Raw genomic sequence first — 12,786 nt, 5'->3', positions numbered from 1 at the left:
GTCTCTATCTCTGTCGAATAAATAAAATCTTTAAAAATAAATAAATAAATAAATAAATAAATAAATAAATAAATAAAATATTTCAACTTTTCAAAGTATTTTCTTTCAAAACTGTCTATGGTTAAGAAATGAGTTTGGTATTTTAAATTTATTGACGTTTCACTGTGTGTTGTGCTGGGGGTAGGCACTAAATTTAAAATTGTCTTCTGGTAGTCTAGTAGTCTAGGTCATGTCAGAGGTTTAAAGTACATAGTTAGTTTAACTTTAGTGTTCATATCCTAGAAATCCCGATTTGAATTTTTGTCTATTTGATAAAGTTTACAGAAGTGTGTTTTTTTCCCTACTACTATGATGATGTTGTCAATTTCTCTTTAAACACTGGCATATTTAAAAATTTCTCAGGGGCACCTGGGTGGCTCAGTTGGTTAAGCATCTGCCTTTGGCTCAGATCATGATCTCAGTGTCCTGGGATCAAGCCCGAGTTGGGCTCCCTGCTCAGTGGGGAGCCTGCTTTCTCCCTATCCCTCTGCTCCCCCCCACCCCGCTCACTCGCTGTCCTGCTCTCTCTGAAATAAATAAAATCTTTAAAAACATAAAATAAAAAAGTTAATTTCATAGATACCAATATATTCTTGTTTTAAAAGATTCAAATGGTGTGTGTATATAGATAGATAAGATCTGCCCTCCTCCCACCCCTGGGTATCACTGTGAACAGTTTGACTTATATTCTGGAAGATTTTTTTCTGTGTATGTATACCTATTTTTTAAAATAAAAATGCAAATATGCTGCCTGATTGTTTCATAGTGTGCTTAAAAACAACAACAACAACAAAAAACTAAGTGTACGTCCTGGACATCTTTCCATGTCAGTTCATACAGAATTTTATCTTCTCTTTTCTGCTTTGCATTGCATTTTATCGTATTTCATGAGTGTTGCACAATTAACCACGCCCCCACTGATGGAGGTTTATGCTGTTTCCATCCTTTTTGGCATTATAAACTATAATGCCCTGAAAACCCCTGTACCTACAAGTGTTTCTTTCAATTAGATGCCTTAGTGTATCTCGGTTGATAGCAAGCTCATTTAAAATTCAATAGAAATTGTCAAACTCTATCCCTTGAGGCTTTCAGATGCGCTAAGGGGATTAGGTGTCTGTTTTCTCCACGCTTGGAAAATACTTGATGTTATCAATATTTGACATTTTTGCAAACCTGATGTTTGGAAAAAAATGCTTTCAATCTGCCTGTTCTTGAATTTGAGTGAGTTGAATATATTTCATGTGCTTATTGACGGTTTTTCTCCTTCGAATTATCCTGCTGCTTAGGTCATGGACTTTTAATCCTATTGTTTATACAAGTCCTTTTAATAACTTTGTCTGAATACACATTTCAAGTGTTTTCTTTCAATCTACTGTTTGATTTTTAAATTTCTTTTAATTTTTTTTTCCCCATGTAGCATTTTAAACTTTTTAAGAGGCCAAATACGTCAATTTTTATTTCTCCTCTGGCTTCCGTAACATGCTTGGAAAGGCCTGTCTTACTCCAGAGTATAAAACGATTCTGTTTTCTAATATTTTATAGATTTCCTTAGCTCTTTAATCCATATGGATATTTTTAAAGACTCATAAAATAGCTGAATTCATTCACTGCCAAAAGGACGTCAATTTTCCCAACACACTTTTCATCACGTATCTTATGGCTAATTTGAATAGCCACCATTATTAGTTTAATAACTAGAGATTAAATTCATATATACATAAATGTGTGTGAGTACGTGTACACACACACACACACACACACTCAATTCTGATCCACGGATGATATGTTTTACTTCTAATTACTACCTAGGTGTATCTTTTTTTTTCCGGCTTTATTGTGGTATAATAGACAAAATTGTAAGAGAACAGTGCGTGACATGATGGTTTGCTGTGTATACACGTCATGGAAGGATACCCACCACGGAGTTAATTAACAGGGCTCTCATCTCAGATATTTATCTTTGCTTGTTTGTTTCTTTGGCGAGAACACTTAAGTTCTGGGCTCTTCGCAAATTTCAATTATACACACAGTATTATCAACTACAGTCACCACGTTACACATTAAATCCATAGACCTTATTCATCTTATAACTGAAAGTTACCAGCCTCCCTATTTCTCCCACCCTCCAGCCCCTGGCGACCACCACTCCACACTCTGGTACCAGAGATTTCTTTTATAGCTATGTTCAGTGTCTTGGGGCAAGCCTATTCTTGTTGTCGGTTTTCAACAATTTCTGGAATTTTTGTTCTTAAACTGAGATTTAAATAGTCAGCTTTCATTTAAAATCCTAAAATTCCGGGAGGATGGCATGTATAATTTGTAGATTAACTCATACTAGAAACAAGTCTCTTGATAAATCACTACTTAGGAAATCAAGGATAAGAATGGTAATTGGGTATATACCTGGAGTTTTTGTCCAGAAGGAAGTATATTAAATCCACTTGGCCAAGTGGGCATGTATGTTGGAGCAGGGGAAGGGTGGAGGGTGGGGTTGGGGGGTAGGAGGAGGGAGCTTTTAGGCTGTAACAGCAACGGCCATCCTGACACAGCAGAACCAATGGGTCAGATGTGGCCTCCATCAGTTATTAGTTATGTTACTCTGACCAAGTTGCTTTGACCCTAAGCTTCTTCATCTATAAAATGGGGATAACCACAGGTGTCCCGTAGCATTCTGTAAGAATTAAGTGAGATCATAATAGTGCTACAGATAACAGGTTCTCATTAACTCCTAGTCCTCTTCGCTCCCCCTGTGATGAGGGGTCAGTCCTATCTGGTAAACAGGTCGTTCCCAAAGAGCAGATCACAAAAAGCAGCTTCCAAAGGTATCAGGTGACTGTGCCCCCTTTTCCTTTTTATTCTTGACCGAAAAGGCGTGAAAAGCTTACTGAACACCAGTCACCACTGAATAAGTACCCAACACAACTCGGAGCTAGTCCAATTACAGGGGCAAGCATTCACTCCCATATGGAAATTGGACTCGAGTTAAGCTTGGTACATTGTAGGCGCTCCAGAAATATTAGCTACCAAAAAGATTTATAACCAGTGGTCCCTCACTTGGAGATTTACTCTAAACAATGGGTATCCTATAAAACAATCCTGGGGAATTAAAAAGGCTATGAGCATTAAGATTTTCATAGTAATGTTATTTATAATGTGAAAATTAAAACTGGTTTCATTTTCCAACCCGAGTGGAAAAGGTTTAACAAGTGACAATATACTCACTTGACGGACTTTGATAAAGTCTTCAAAACAAGAACGTGTTACTACGTAGCAGCTCGGAAAACAGCTTATGATATCATGCCCCCCTATAAAAACGCTGAGTATAAACTTCTGTATGTACTCTGACTGTAACTTTATAAAAATCTTTACGCATCTGGACAAGGACAGGAAGGAAACACAAAACAGTAAAAACTAAATTTTAAAGTCTCGAGGAGATTATTGTTCAATTAATGTTGAATAGCATTTTCTGGATTTGGCCTGTTTTAGAGCCTTCTTGCCCTGTCAGGAGCTTGAGTACCAAGAAAGTTCCACATGGAACTTGAACTCAGACAGAGAAACCAGCCCTACCTGTCCTGAGGAGAACAAAGTCCAATGACTTCCGGAAGGAAGAGTGTTTCCGGAAATAGGAAAGGCAGAAAGCTCTGGGCGACATTCCAGTCATTTCTCCTGATCTATGAAAGGAGGATATTCCCTGGGGCTCCCTGACTTTGTTTCCTAGGGAAGAACTGATGACTTTTTTACATAAGGGGCCAAGAAGGGGCTTAGAAGGGGCTTAAGGGGCGGAGAAGAAAGAGATTCAGATTGAGGATGGAAGACTTAGTTAGGTGGCGAATCAAATTGGGGTGCCAGCAAGGGGTGCTAGGCCAGACATCCTATCTGCGAGGTTGTGGATCCACTTTTTATTGCTACTCGGACGGAGTGATGGCTGAGTCACCAGGCACGAGCGAAGCCATCACATACACTTTAAACGGTAGCGAAGTCAGTATTTCTGCGGCTAGTATCCTACTGCTTCTTTAAATCTAAGGTGGCTAATTTTAAGGTGGCTGGATACAGCAAACCTCAACGGGAGTGATCGAAATGATAATGGAAGTACATACTCCAATTGCGTCTATGGGGAAATGGAAAAATTTATCTTCCGTCAACCAACAGGAGAAAAGAAAGAAATTACTCTCCTTTCAGTGGCTCTCGAGGGCACTCTGCTGTGCCCAGCTAAATAATAAATAAATAATAAATAAAGCCAGGTATAGCCTTATTTATTCTAAATTTCTGGGAATAAATGATGCACAGCATTTGGAGATGCTCGTAGTTTGCCTGGGAATAAGATCTGAGACTGGTTAAGTGAAGTTTGACTTACTAGTTATTCTGGACGACATCAGCAGAGAAGTTAGTGCAAATTACTCATTAAAAACAAAGAAATGCTACCTCTTATAAAGTTGAACATCTAAGCACTGAAACAGGAAGGCTGTAAAACAATTACTTGGCTAATAGTTGTTGGCTTTTTTTTTTTAATCCTATTTATGTCCATCAAAAGCTTTTAACTCCCCCACGTTTGTCTCTTGTGCAATTCACATGTCACCAGGTCACGTTATCCCTTCCCATAGGGGGACAGGGACTTCTTTCTGTACAAGAAACCATCAATAATTCTGCAAAGCTCTTTCCCTCACAAATGGCATGAATCATTTTATCAGTAGGGAAACAAAGGCCCGGTGAGCAGGGTTGACTCCTATCCCAACGTCATGGAATTGGAAGGAATGTGATGGGCTCGCCCTCAACGGCCCTGCCCAGGGGAGAGCATGAGTGGATCTGGGAACGCAGACACCTGTGAAATGCACCTGCTGGTTCCTCCTTCCGGATCTGGGCAGAAATGCAAGCTAGCTGGTAACCATCTGTTAGATGGCCACTGAGTTCTTGCTATTAACAGGGAAATAGAGGCGATGAGAGACCACCTGATGCGCCAGCATCTTCTATTCACATTTGGCTTCCCTACAGTATATAAAAGTCAGACCCCGGGGCTAAGCGCTCCTAGTTTGGCCATGTGCTTCTGTTTCTCTCCAATTTAATTCAACTAGATTAGAATCCTTCCAATCTGGTTCAATCCAACTTGACCAAGTCTTCCTGACTGTGCCTGCCACATGCTATAGCAGAGAACAGATGAATGCTACTCCTCCTGGTCTCGAAAAACTTAATTTTTTTAAAGGACTCCAGGCACACTAAATTGGACTAATTATAATCCTTGATTCATGTTAATTGCCACATAGGATCATCGAGCCCTGAATGAACACTGTTTAATTAATTTGCTTAATAATAAATATGCAGGCACCCACTGCCTAACCTAAGAACTCCACCAGCAACTGTTTCCTAAGCTTGGTCTATACCCTACCTCCTCACCTAGCCTCCCTTCTCCAGAGGAACTCCTTTTCTGAATTTTGCATTTATACTCTCTCCTCCCCTTGCTGTTCTAGTTTTAATACACAGCACCTATGCCTAAAAATATATTAAAAAAACATAGATTGCTGGGGTACCTGGGTGGCTCAGTGGGTTAAGCATCTGCCTTAGGCTCAGGTCATGATCCTGGGGTCCTGGGATCGAGCACTGCATTGGGCTCCCTGCTCAGTAGGGTGTCTGCTTCTCTCCCTCCCTCTGCCCCTTACCCCCCTACTTGAGCTCTCTCTTGCTCTCAAATAAAATCTTTGAAAAACCCAGATGGTTTACTTTTCTTGCTTTTGGGTAGTCTTCGGGGGAAGAATAAAATGTATCTGCAATACATATTTAATGATGCCCTCTTTATGCCAATCACGGTTCTACATGCCGGGGAGGAAAGCAGTGAAAACAAACTAACGAAAATCCTAGCCTCTACAGCAGACAAATAACAAACAAGTAACCAATCAAATGTTTAATAGACCTGATTAACGTAAGAGCTATGGATAAAAAGAAGATAGGTGGGTGGTCGGGGCTCTTGTCCCAGTGATGAAGATGGTGAGGGACAGCCGCCCAGTATGGGAGTACATCTCACGCAGCTGGGATGGGAGGGAACAGCTATGGTCTCAAGCAGGTGGCCTGAGCCAGACCCCAAACGCTCCTTTGGCTTTTAAAAAAGATTTTAAATTCCCACTTAGGAATGAAAATGCACTCATCTTTTAAGGTCCTGCTCATTGCGTTCTCATGTGCATTTCTGAAGGCACAGTCTGCTGGAACCATGCACAGAGCAATGGAAGGTCGACTCTAAGACTCCATGTGAGGATGGGGAAGGTTCCTTTCCTGCTCCCCAAGTGTATACCCAGCCCCCAGCTTCTCGTAACATCCACTGCAAGGGAAACACGGAAGACATAGCTGTCGAAGGAATGAATGAATAAATATGTAATGCACACACAGCATTTTCCAGGTCGCCTGCGACCTTCTTGAGGACAGGATTACAATCCTACAAAGATTATCCCTGGGGTGTTGGGGGGGGCAATGATGCCTGATACTAATTAGTAACAGAGATCCAAGGAGTGAAAGGGTGAGTTGGCATCTAAGTAAGCAGCCAGGAAGGAAAATCATCAGAGTGCTTACCTGGGTGGGGAGGAGGGGGGGGAAAGGCCTGCCAATAACCTACCTAAGAGATTCACCCCATCAAAGAATTCACTGTTGCAAACTGTGAGCTCCTCTCTGTTCAGAGCAGAATTTTCCACAACGTGTTTATCCAGCTAAGCCTGCCCCGTGGGATGCTGTGTGAATAAAGGTGAAACAAGTTTGGGAATCACCTCTTTTTAAAAGTTCACAATATAGGGGCACCTGGGTGGCTCTGTGAGTTAAGCACCTGCCTTCGGCTCAGGTCATGATCCTATGATTTCAGCGTCCTGGGATCAAGTCCCTCATTGGGCTGTCTGGTTGGTGGGGAGTCTGCGTCTCCCTCTACCCCTTCCCCTGCTAGTGCTCTCTCTCGCTATTAAAAATAAATTCTAAAAATCTTAAAGTGTTCACAATATACATCGGAACTAGTAAGGTCTTCCAGAAATCCTGCAGTTAAAGATCCAGTGTATTTTTCAGCATACTCTGCCTCCCTTTTGTTAAAAATGTCCTGCCTCACTGATGTTAAGGTCCTGGGGAATCAGTCTTTGTGGACCACCATGGGGAAAACACTGGGACTGTGGCCACATAATCCATATTAAGGGAAAAGTTCTGCAGAACAAAGTCTGCAGGACAGAGGGATGGTGGAGGTAAGGAAGGTAGGAAATGCCATATTAGAAGGTGGGGTCATAGGTGGAGTAATGTGCCCCCCCAAAAAATATCTACGTCCTAATCCCTGGGACCTATGAATAGGTTACTTCACATAGTCCTATGGACTGAATTGTGTCTCGCCCCTCCCTCTCCAAATCTGTATGTTGAATCCCTAAACCCCAGTGGGATGTATTTCCTTTGGGAAATATTAAGTTTAGATGAAGTCATGAGGGTGCCCCCCCCCCCGAAAGGGATTCTTGCCCTTTTGAATAAGAGAACCAGAGAGCTCACCCTTTCCCACCCCCAACTCTCCTCTTCCTCTTTCCTTCTGCAGCCGTGGTATCTCCTGCGTCCTGTGTTGGGTTCCTAACCAGCTGACCTTAACATAGGGGGATTAGCCTGAATGAGCCCAAGGAAATCACAAGATTCTTACATGCCCAAGAGAGACAGGGATTTGAAATTGCTACACTGTTGCCCTGTGGAAGACAGAAGGGACCATGAACCAAGGGATGTAGGCACCTCTAGAATCTAAAAGACAAGGAAACAGACTCATTTGAAAGTCTCCAAAAGGAACACAGCCCTGCTAACACCTGCATTTTAGTCCAGTGAGACCCTTCTCAGACTCCTGACCTCCGTAACTAGAAAATAATAAATTTGCGCTGTTTCAAGCCACTGACTTTGTGGCAATTTGCTAGAGGAGGCGGACAGCACTGCTGCTGAGAAAGGAATGAGTGGCAAAGAAAGAAATTAGTGCAGCTAGGAACAGCTTGTACAGACACACCCAGAGTGAAAATGAGCCCTTCGCTTCCTTCTATTCTGCTTGCATCCAGGAGAAATTCCTGAAAGATCTCGATAGAGCAAGTTTTCCCCAAATTTTAAAAATAATCTCCCGGTCATTTCAATAATGAGGTGGAATGGAGGAATGGTTAAGACACTGGCGCTCAAGGAGGCTTCCCACGAAAAAGGGGTCTTCAATGAAATACCGAAGCAATGCAAGCACACGTGAACAATTATCTTGGAATATCGTGTTAATTATGAAGACGACAGGTGTGATTCACTTATCCACTCAAGAAATATGTATTGAACACCTGCTGTATGTCCAGATCCCTGAGAACACAACAGTCCGAAAATGGCACGGTTAATGGTTTTAGGAAGCTTCTCGTTTTCAAATGTGACAAAAATACTCAAGGCCATTCACTTGGGAAAAAAATATCAAATCTTTGGGCTGGAAGCAATTGCAGATTCAACCAGAGTCAGCCACTGCCTCTCCAGTGCCTTCTCTGCGTGTGTTTTGGCTTCTTTTGGCTGAGGCCCCAGGTCCAGGGGTCCCTGCACCTGAGCACCAGTCAGCCTGCCCGCTGAGCTCCCCCCTCCTCCTCCCCCGAGAGCCCAAAGAGCAGCTCCCATGTTCTTCTTCAAAGCATGTGCTGGCTTCTACCCCAGGTGACCCAGCATTCATGTTCCTGGTACACCCCCTTCTCATTCCGAGTCTCCTCTTTCATGCCTAAAATGCGAGTTTTGCATTTTGAGGCATCTTTGGGCCACCCAGAATCTCGAGAGCTTGATGGGATATTGGAGGGGCCGGCAGAGAGTGTTGGTCAAAGGCTCCTCAGGCTGAAGACAGAGAAAATACAGGATTGCTTGTTCCATTTGGATTTTCAGATAACAGTATGTCCCTATTTTGGCAACATGCCAAAAAATTATCCATTGTTTATCTGAAATTCAAATACAACTGGGCAGCCTGTGTTTTTACTTATTAAATCTGACAGCCCTATATTTGTGGGAGTAGGAGGCAAGATCATGGTGGATACCAGAGTCTGCCTTTGCAGACAGAAGAGGAGGCAAAAAGCAAAAGAAATATAGTTCTCTTGAAGGGAAATCCATGAATGGACCTCTCTCCTTTTGATCCTTTGTGGGTGGTGTGCGTGTATAGATCCATACATCGGAGTCTGAGTTTTGTTGACACAAGGATTCTGGTACTGAGGGAAACTGGTGACAGCGATACTGATTACGGTGAGAATTTTTTAGAAAGCAAAAAAGTGATCAGTCTAAAAGTAATACTACTTCCTACCTTTCTATAAATTGTCTACCCTTTATGTCCAACAGCTACACAGCCCCATCACAATTTTGTTTGTTCCCAGTCTTTGTGCGTCTTCATAAAACAATAAAATGTTATGAAAGGGTCTGTGGGATCACCTAGTCCAAATCTGATATTTACAGGTTAAGTAACCGAGACTCAGAGAGAGGAAGGGAGCAACCCAGGATCACGATCTGTCCCTAACAATATTTTTCCAGGGCTTACCACGTACCAGGCATTTTGAAAACGCTCTGCTTGTATTATCACATTCAATCCTTGCAACCGCTACATAATCACCACTATTGGGATGAAGCAAATTGCGGCAGAGTATTACGGCCCTTATCTAAGGTCAACGGAGTGCAGCTGGGAAGTAGGAACACCTGCCAAACACCCACTCAGGTTGTTTGGCTCCACATTCACACACTCAACCATGAAACCCCACAGCCTCTCAAATAAGAGGAGTTTCTATCATTAAATATGTGAATCCATGTAAAATGTCCCAGGTTACTGCTCCTGTTGCGTCATTTTGTCCTTAAGAACAAGGTCACGCGAACACAGTTTACAGAAAGCTGGGTGGACGCTGTTCCCACACACGTCAATTTCACAGTCAAACCGGTTATCTGTTCACTTATAAACAAGCCCCACAATGCGGGACGTCTTGCTGTGATCAGAGAACAATTTATTTGCATTTATTGTTTGAAATAATGTTAATTAGACACTTAACGCCAGGGTCTACCAGCCAAGCAAACACTGGCAGTGAGAGAGGGTTTTACGAATTTACACTAGGAGCAGCTCCTGAAAGCAAAGAAGAAAAAAGCCCAGGGAGCAGAAATCAAAACAGAGAAGAGGCTTTCCTCTCCATTGTTAAACAGAAAATAAACGATGTTCTCTTAGGAAGAGGCAGGCCCTCTCCCTAGCATGCTGCCTACCCAAGGTCTGAGCTGCGGCAGCTGGACTTTATGTAATTATATCCAGGAGGAATCATGGGGGTCTGCAACATGACATTTACTTAGTTTCACATACTGCTTGTTTTTTTCTGCTGTGTCTTTCAGGAGATTATCAACCCCTTGTATCTCTAGGGACCAAAGCACTTTGTCCATTTCCAGACCCCAGTTTGGCTGTTGATCAAAGGTGGAGGATTAAGCATGCCCATATCTGCGTTGATATCATGTCTTCCTGAATATCATGTGTTTCCTGTGATACAAAAACCTGTCCAAGCTTAAAAAAAAAAAGAAAAAAGAAAGATTAAAGAGAGAAAAAGACAAAGAAAGAAAAAGAGAACGAAAAAAAGATTAAAGAAAAAGAGAAAGAAAGAAAAAAGGAAAAGGAAAGAGAAAGAAAAAAAAAAAGAAAGAAAGCGAGTTGGCAATTGGTATTCTCAGAAGCTCTACGAGGGTCTACCTGGGACACACCAGGACTGCACTAGCCCATTAAAACAGGAATTAGGATTTGCCTCTCCTCTGCACTTTCCCGAAGGAACTGAGTTCCCTGTTTTGCAATTCTACTATCAAGTACTTCAAATCCTTTTAGAGACAAACCAGCCCTCCCCTGCCCCCTACACTAAACGCGCAAAGGGTGCGTCTTGAAATGAGCTCAGCTCCTTGCAAAAACAAATCTGCATCCTCTCTTCTTCAGAAAGGTGGCAGTGTTGCCTTGCGGTTTTGACCACAGTACAAAGCAGCGGCAAGGTCTCCGGCGGATTAACAGACGAACCAGCGCACCTCACCCGGGGAAAGGAGAGGAAGGACATAATCCACTGTGGAACCCAGTGCCCGGCAGGTTCACCCCGGAGCGTCAGGGCACTGAGGCTCGCGGCCCCATAAGCTCTCGAACGGTCATCGCCCTTCAACAGTACAGAGCCCTAGACAACCTCCAATGGACCCCACAGCCATCTAAAAGCCAGAAGCGTCTAAGGAACTCCCAGTGACCCTTACTTTCCAACATCCATTGTTGAAACATGAATCCCAAGTGAATACACTAAGTGGTCCCATTTAGAAAAGCTACGGAGAATCATCGTAAACGACGCCAGCATCCTACCAACACCTGTTACGGGGGAATGTTCACACAGGAGTTCTCAGAAAGGAATCCACCTTCTAAGTAGGAATTCTGCCATTGATTGAGTGGTTTGTTACCGCTTTTATAAAGCCGGTATCACACACAGTACTGCTGAGAAAGAACTTCAGGGCCCCAGTGTCTCCCTGTCTCAACGTGGAGACCCACGCGTTGGTACCTTCCGTGGGCGCCTACACCAACCCTTGCATGGCGAGCCGCTGGACTTCCCGGCTCTCCCTTCCACTCACCTTCACTCGGCGTCCTCTCTGAGAAGTTTCTCTACGCGCCACTAACAGAAATTTTGGGGGGAAATTCTCCATTTATAAATATCAGATGGTTTGGGAAAAAAAATTTGTGGCACTGGACTTTTTTTTTTCTACAGTGATGTCATCCTAAATACTTGGTGTGCTCCAAATTCGCTATTTTTACTTCCCCCAAGGGACTTTTTTGGGAAATACATTTGTTTGGATTCGCTACATTTTCAGTGACCCTGGTCTATTAATACACAGGTTTCATCTTCTCAGTTACAACTGATATTATGTAGCTTTCCCACTTGAAACCCCTTATTTGTTCATTTTCAATGTCCTTCCTTTCGGATGCGCCCCTCCAAAATTTCTATTCACAGATACAGAAGGAAAAAAAAATCAAATCAAAGAATTGGCCTATTCACAAACAAAAATGACATCCAACAATTCAAAGCATTGGAAACGGAAGACATTCGAGTTTCCCGCCCCCACCCCCACCCCCAAAGTCAAATAGAAGTCTTCACTTTCAAAGATGCGCTTGGGGGTGGGGGGGGGAGCAAAGTGGAAGGAGCCGCGGCGGGGAAACACTGGCTGGGAAGCCGTCTAGAGTGGCGAGCTGTAGTAGAGGAAAGTTAACGAGGAACGCTAAGCGACTTCGCCCTACCTGATCTGAACTTGCTCCTAATCAGCAAAGAATGCTCAGACCCCAGGAGTGTCATGTTGAGTCTCAACGAGCCGCTGGTCCCTTGGCCAGACGCCCCCTGTTTTCCACCAGGAACGGGCTCCCGGGAGCCCAGCGGAGCGCAGCTAACAACCCAGAATGCATCCAACTCTCCGGGAGCGCCCCTGGGTAGGAGGACCGCGGCGGCCAGCGGCCGAAACCGGTGTCCCCAGAAAGCTGGCGGCTCCCCCCTCGCGGCGCGGGGCTAACTGACTCGGAGCCGGCGGGACCCTCCTCCTGCGCCGAGTCGGGCCGGCAGCGGCGGCATCCCAGGCGTGCCCGGCTGATGTCATAGGCTGCCAGCGATCGCGGAGTATCGCCACCACGCCTTTATGAAGGGCCCAAGTTTGCCATCTGATACTTTTTTACTACTGACAGCAGCTCGGCCAATCAGGCGCGGCGAGCGGGGCCGGCGGCCGCCGGGGGAGCGGCGGGAGCGGGGTCCCGGCCGG

At 43.9% G+C, this 12,786-nt stretch overlaps 1 protein-coding gene across 3 annotated transcripts in view; it reads right to left on the bottom strand.

Moving 5' to 3' along the window:
• The window catches only part of MYOCD (myocardin), a 132,187-nt gene extending 119,514 nt beyond the window's left edge, over window positions 1-12,673 (bottom strand). For all 3 annotated transcript variants that reach the window (XM_034646966.1, XM_034646967.1, XM_019808624.2), the window contains exon 1: window positions 12,278-12,673. Coding sequence is in view for 1 of the 3 variants with exons in the window: in XM_019808624.2 (XP_019664183.2) it covers window positions 12,278-12,332 (55 nt within the window). In the remaining 2 variants the exon portion in view is untranslated. The remainder of the gene's footprint in view (window positions 1-12,277) is intronic.
• Between the last annotated feature and the right edge of the window lie 113 nt (window positions 12,674-12,786).

The sequence above is a fragment of the Ailuropoda melanoleuca genome, chromosome 17 (genome assembly GCF_002007445.2).
Source record: "Ailuropoda melanoleuca isolate Jingjing chromosome 17, ASM200744v2, whole genome shotgun sequence".
NCBI lineage: Eukaryota > Metazoa > Chordata > Mammalia > Carnivora > Ursidae > Ailuropoda > Ailuropoda melanoleuca.
Note: the sequence above shows the minus strand (reverse complement) of the source record. Positions and strands in the feature narration are given on the sequence as shown.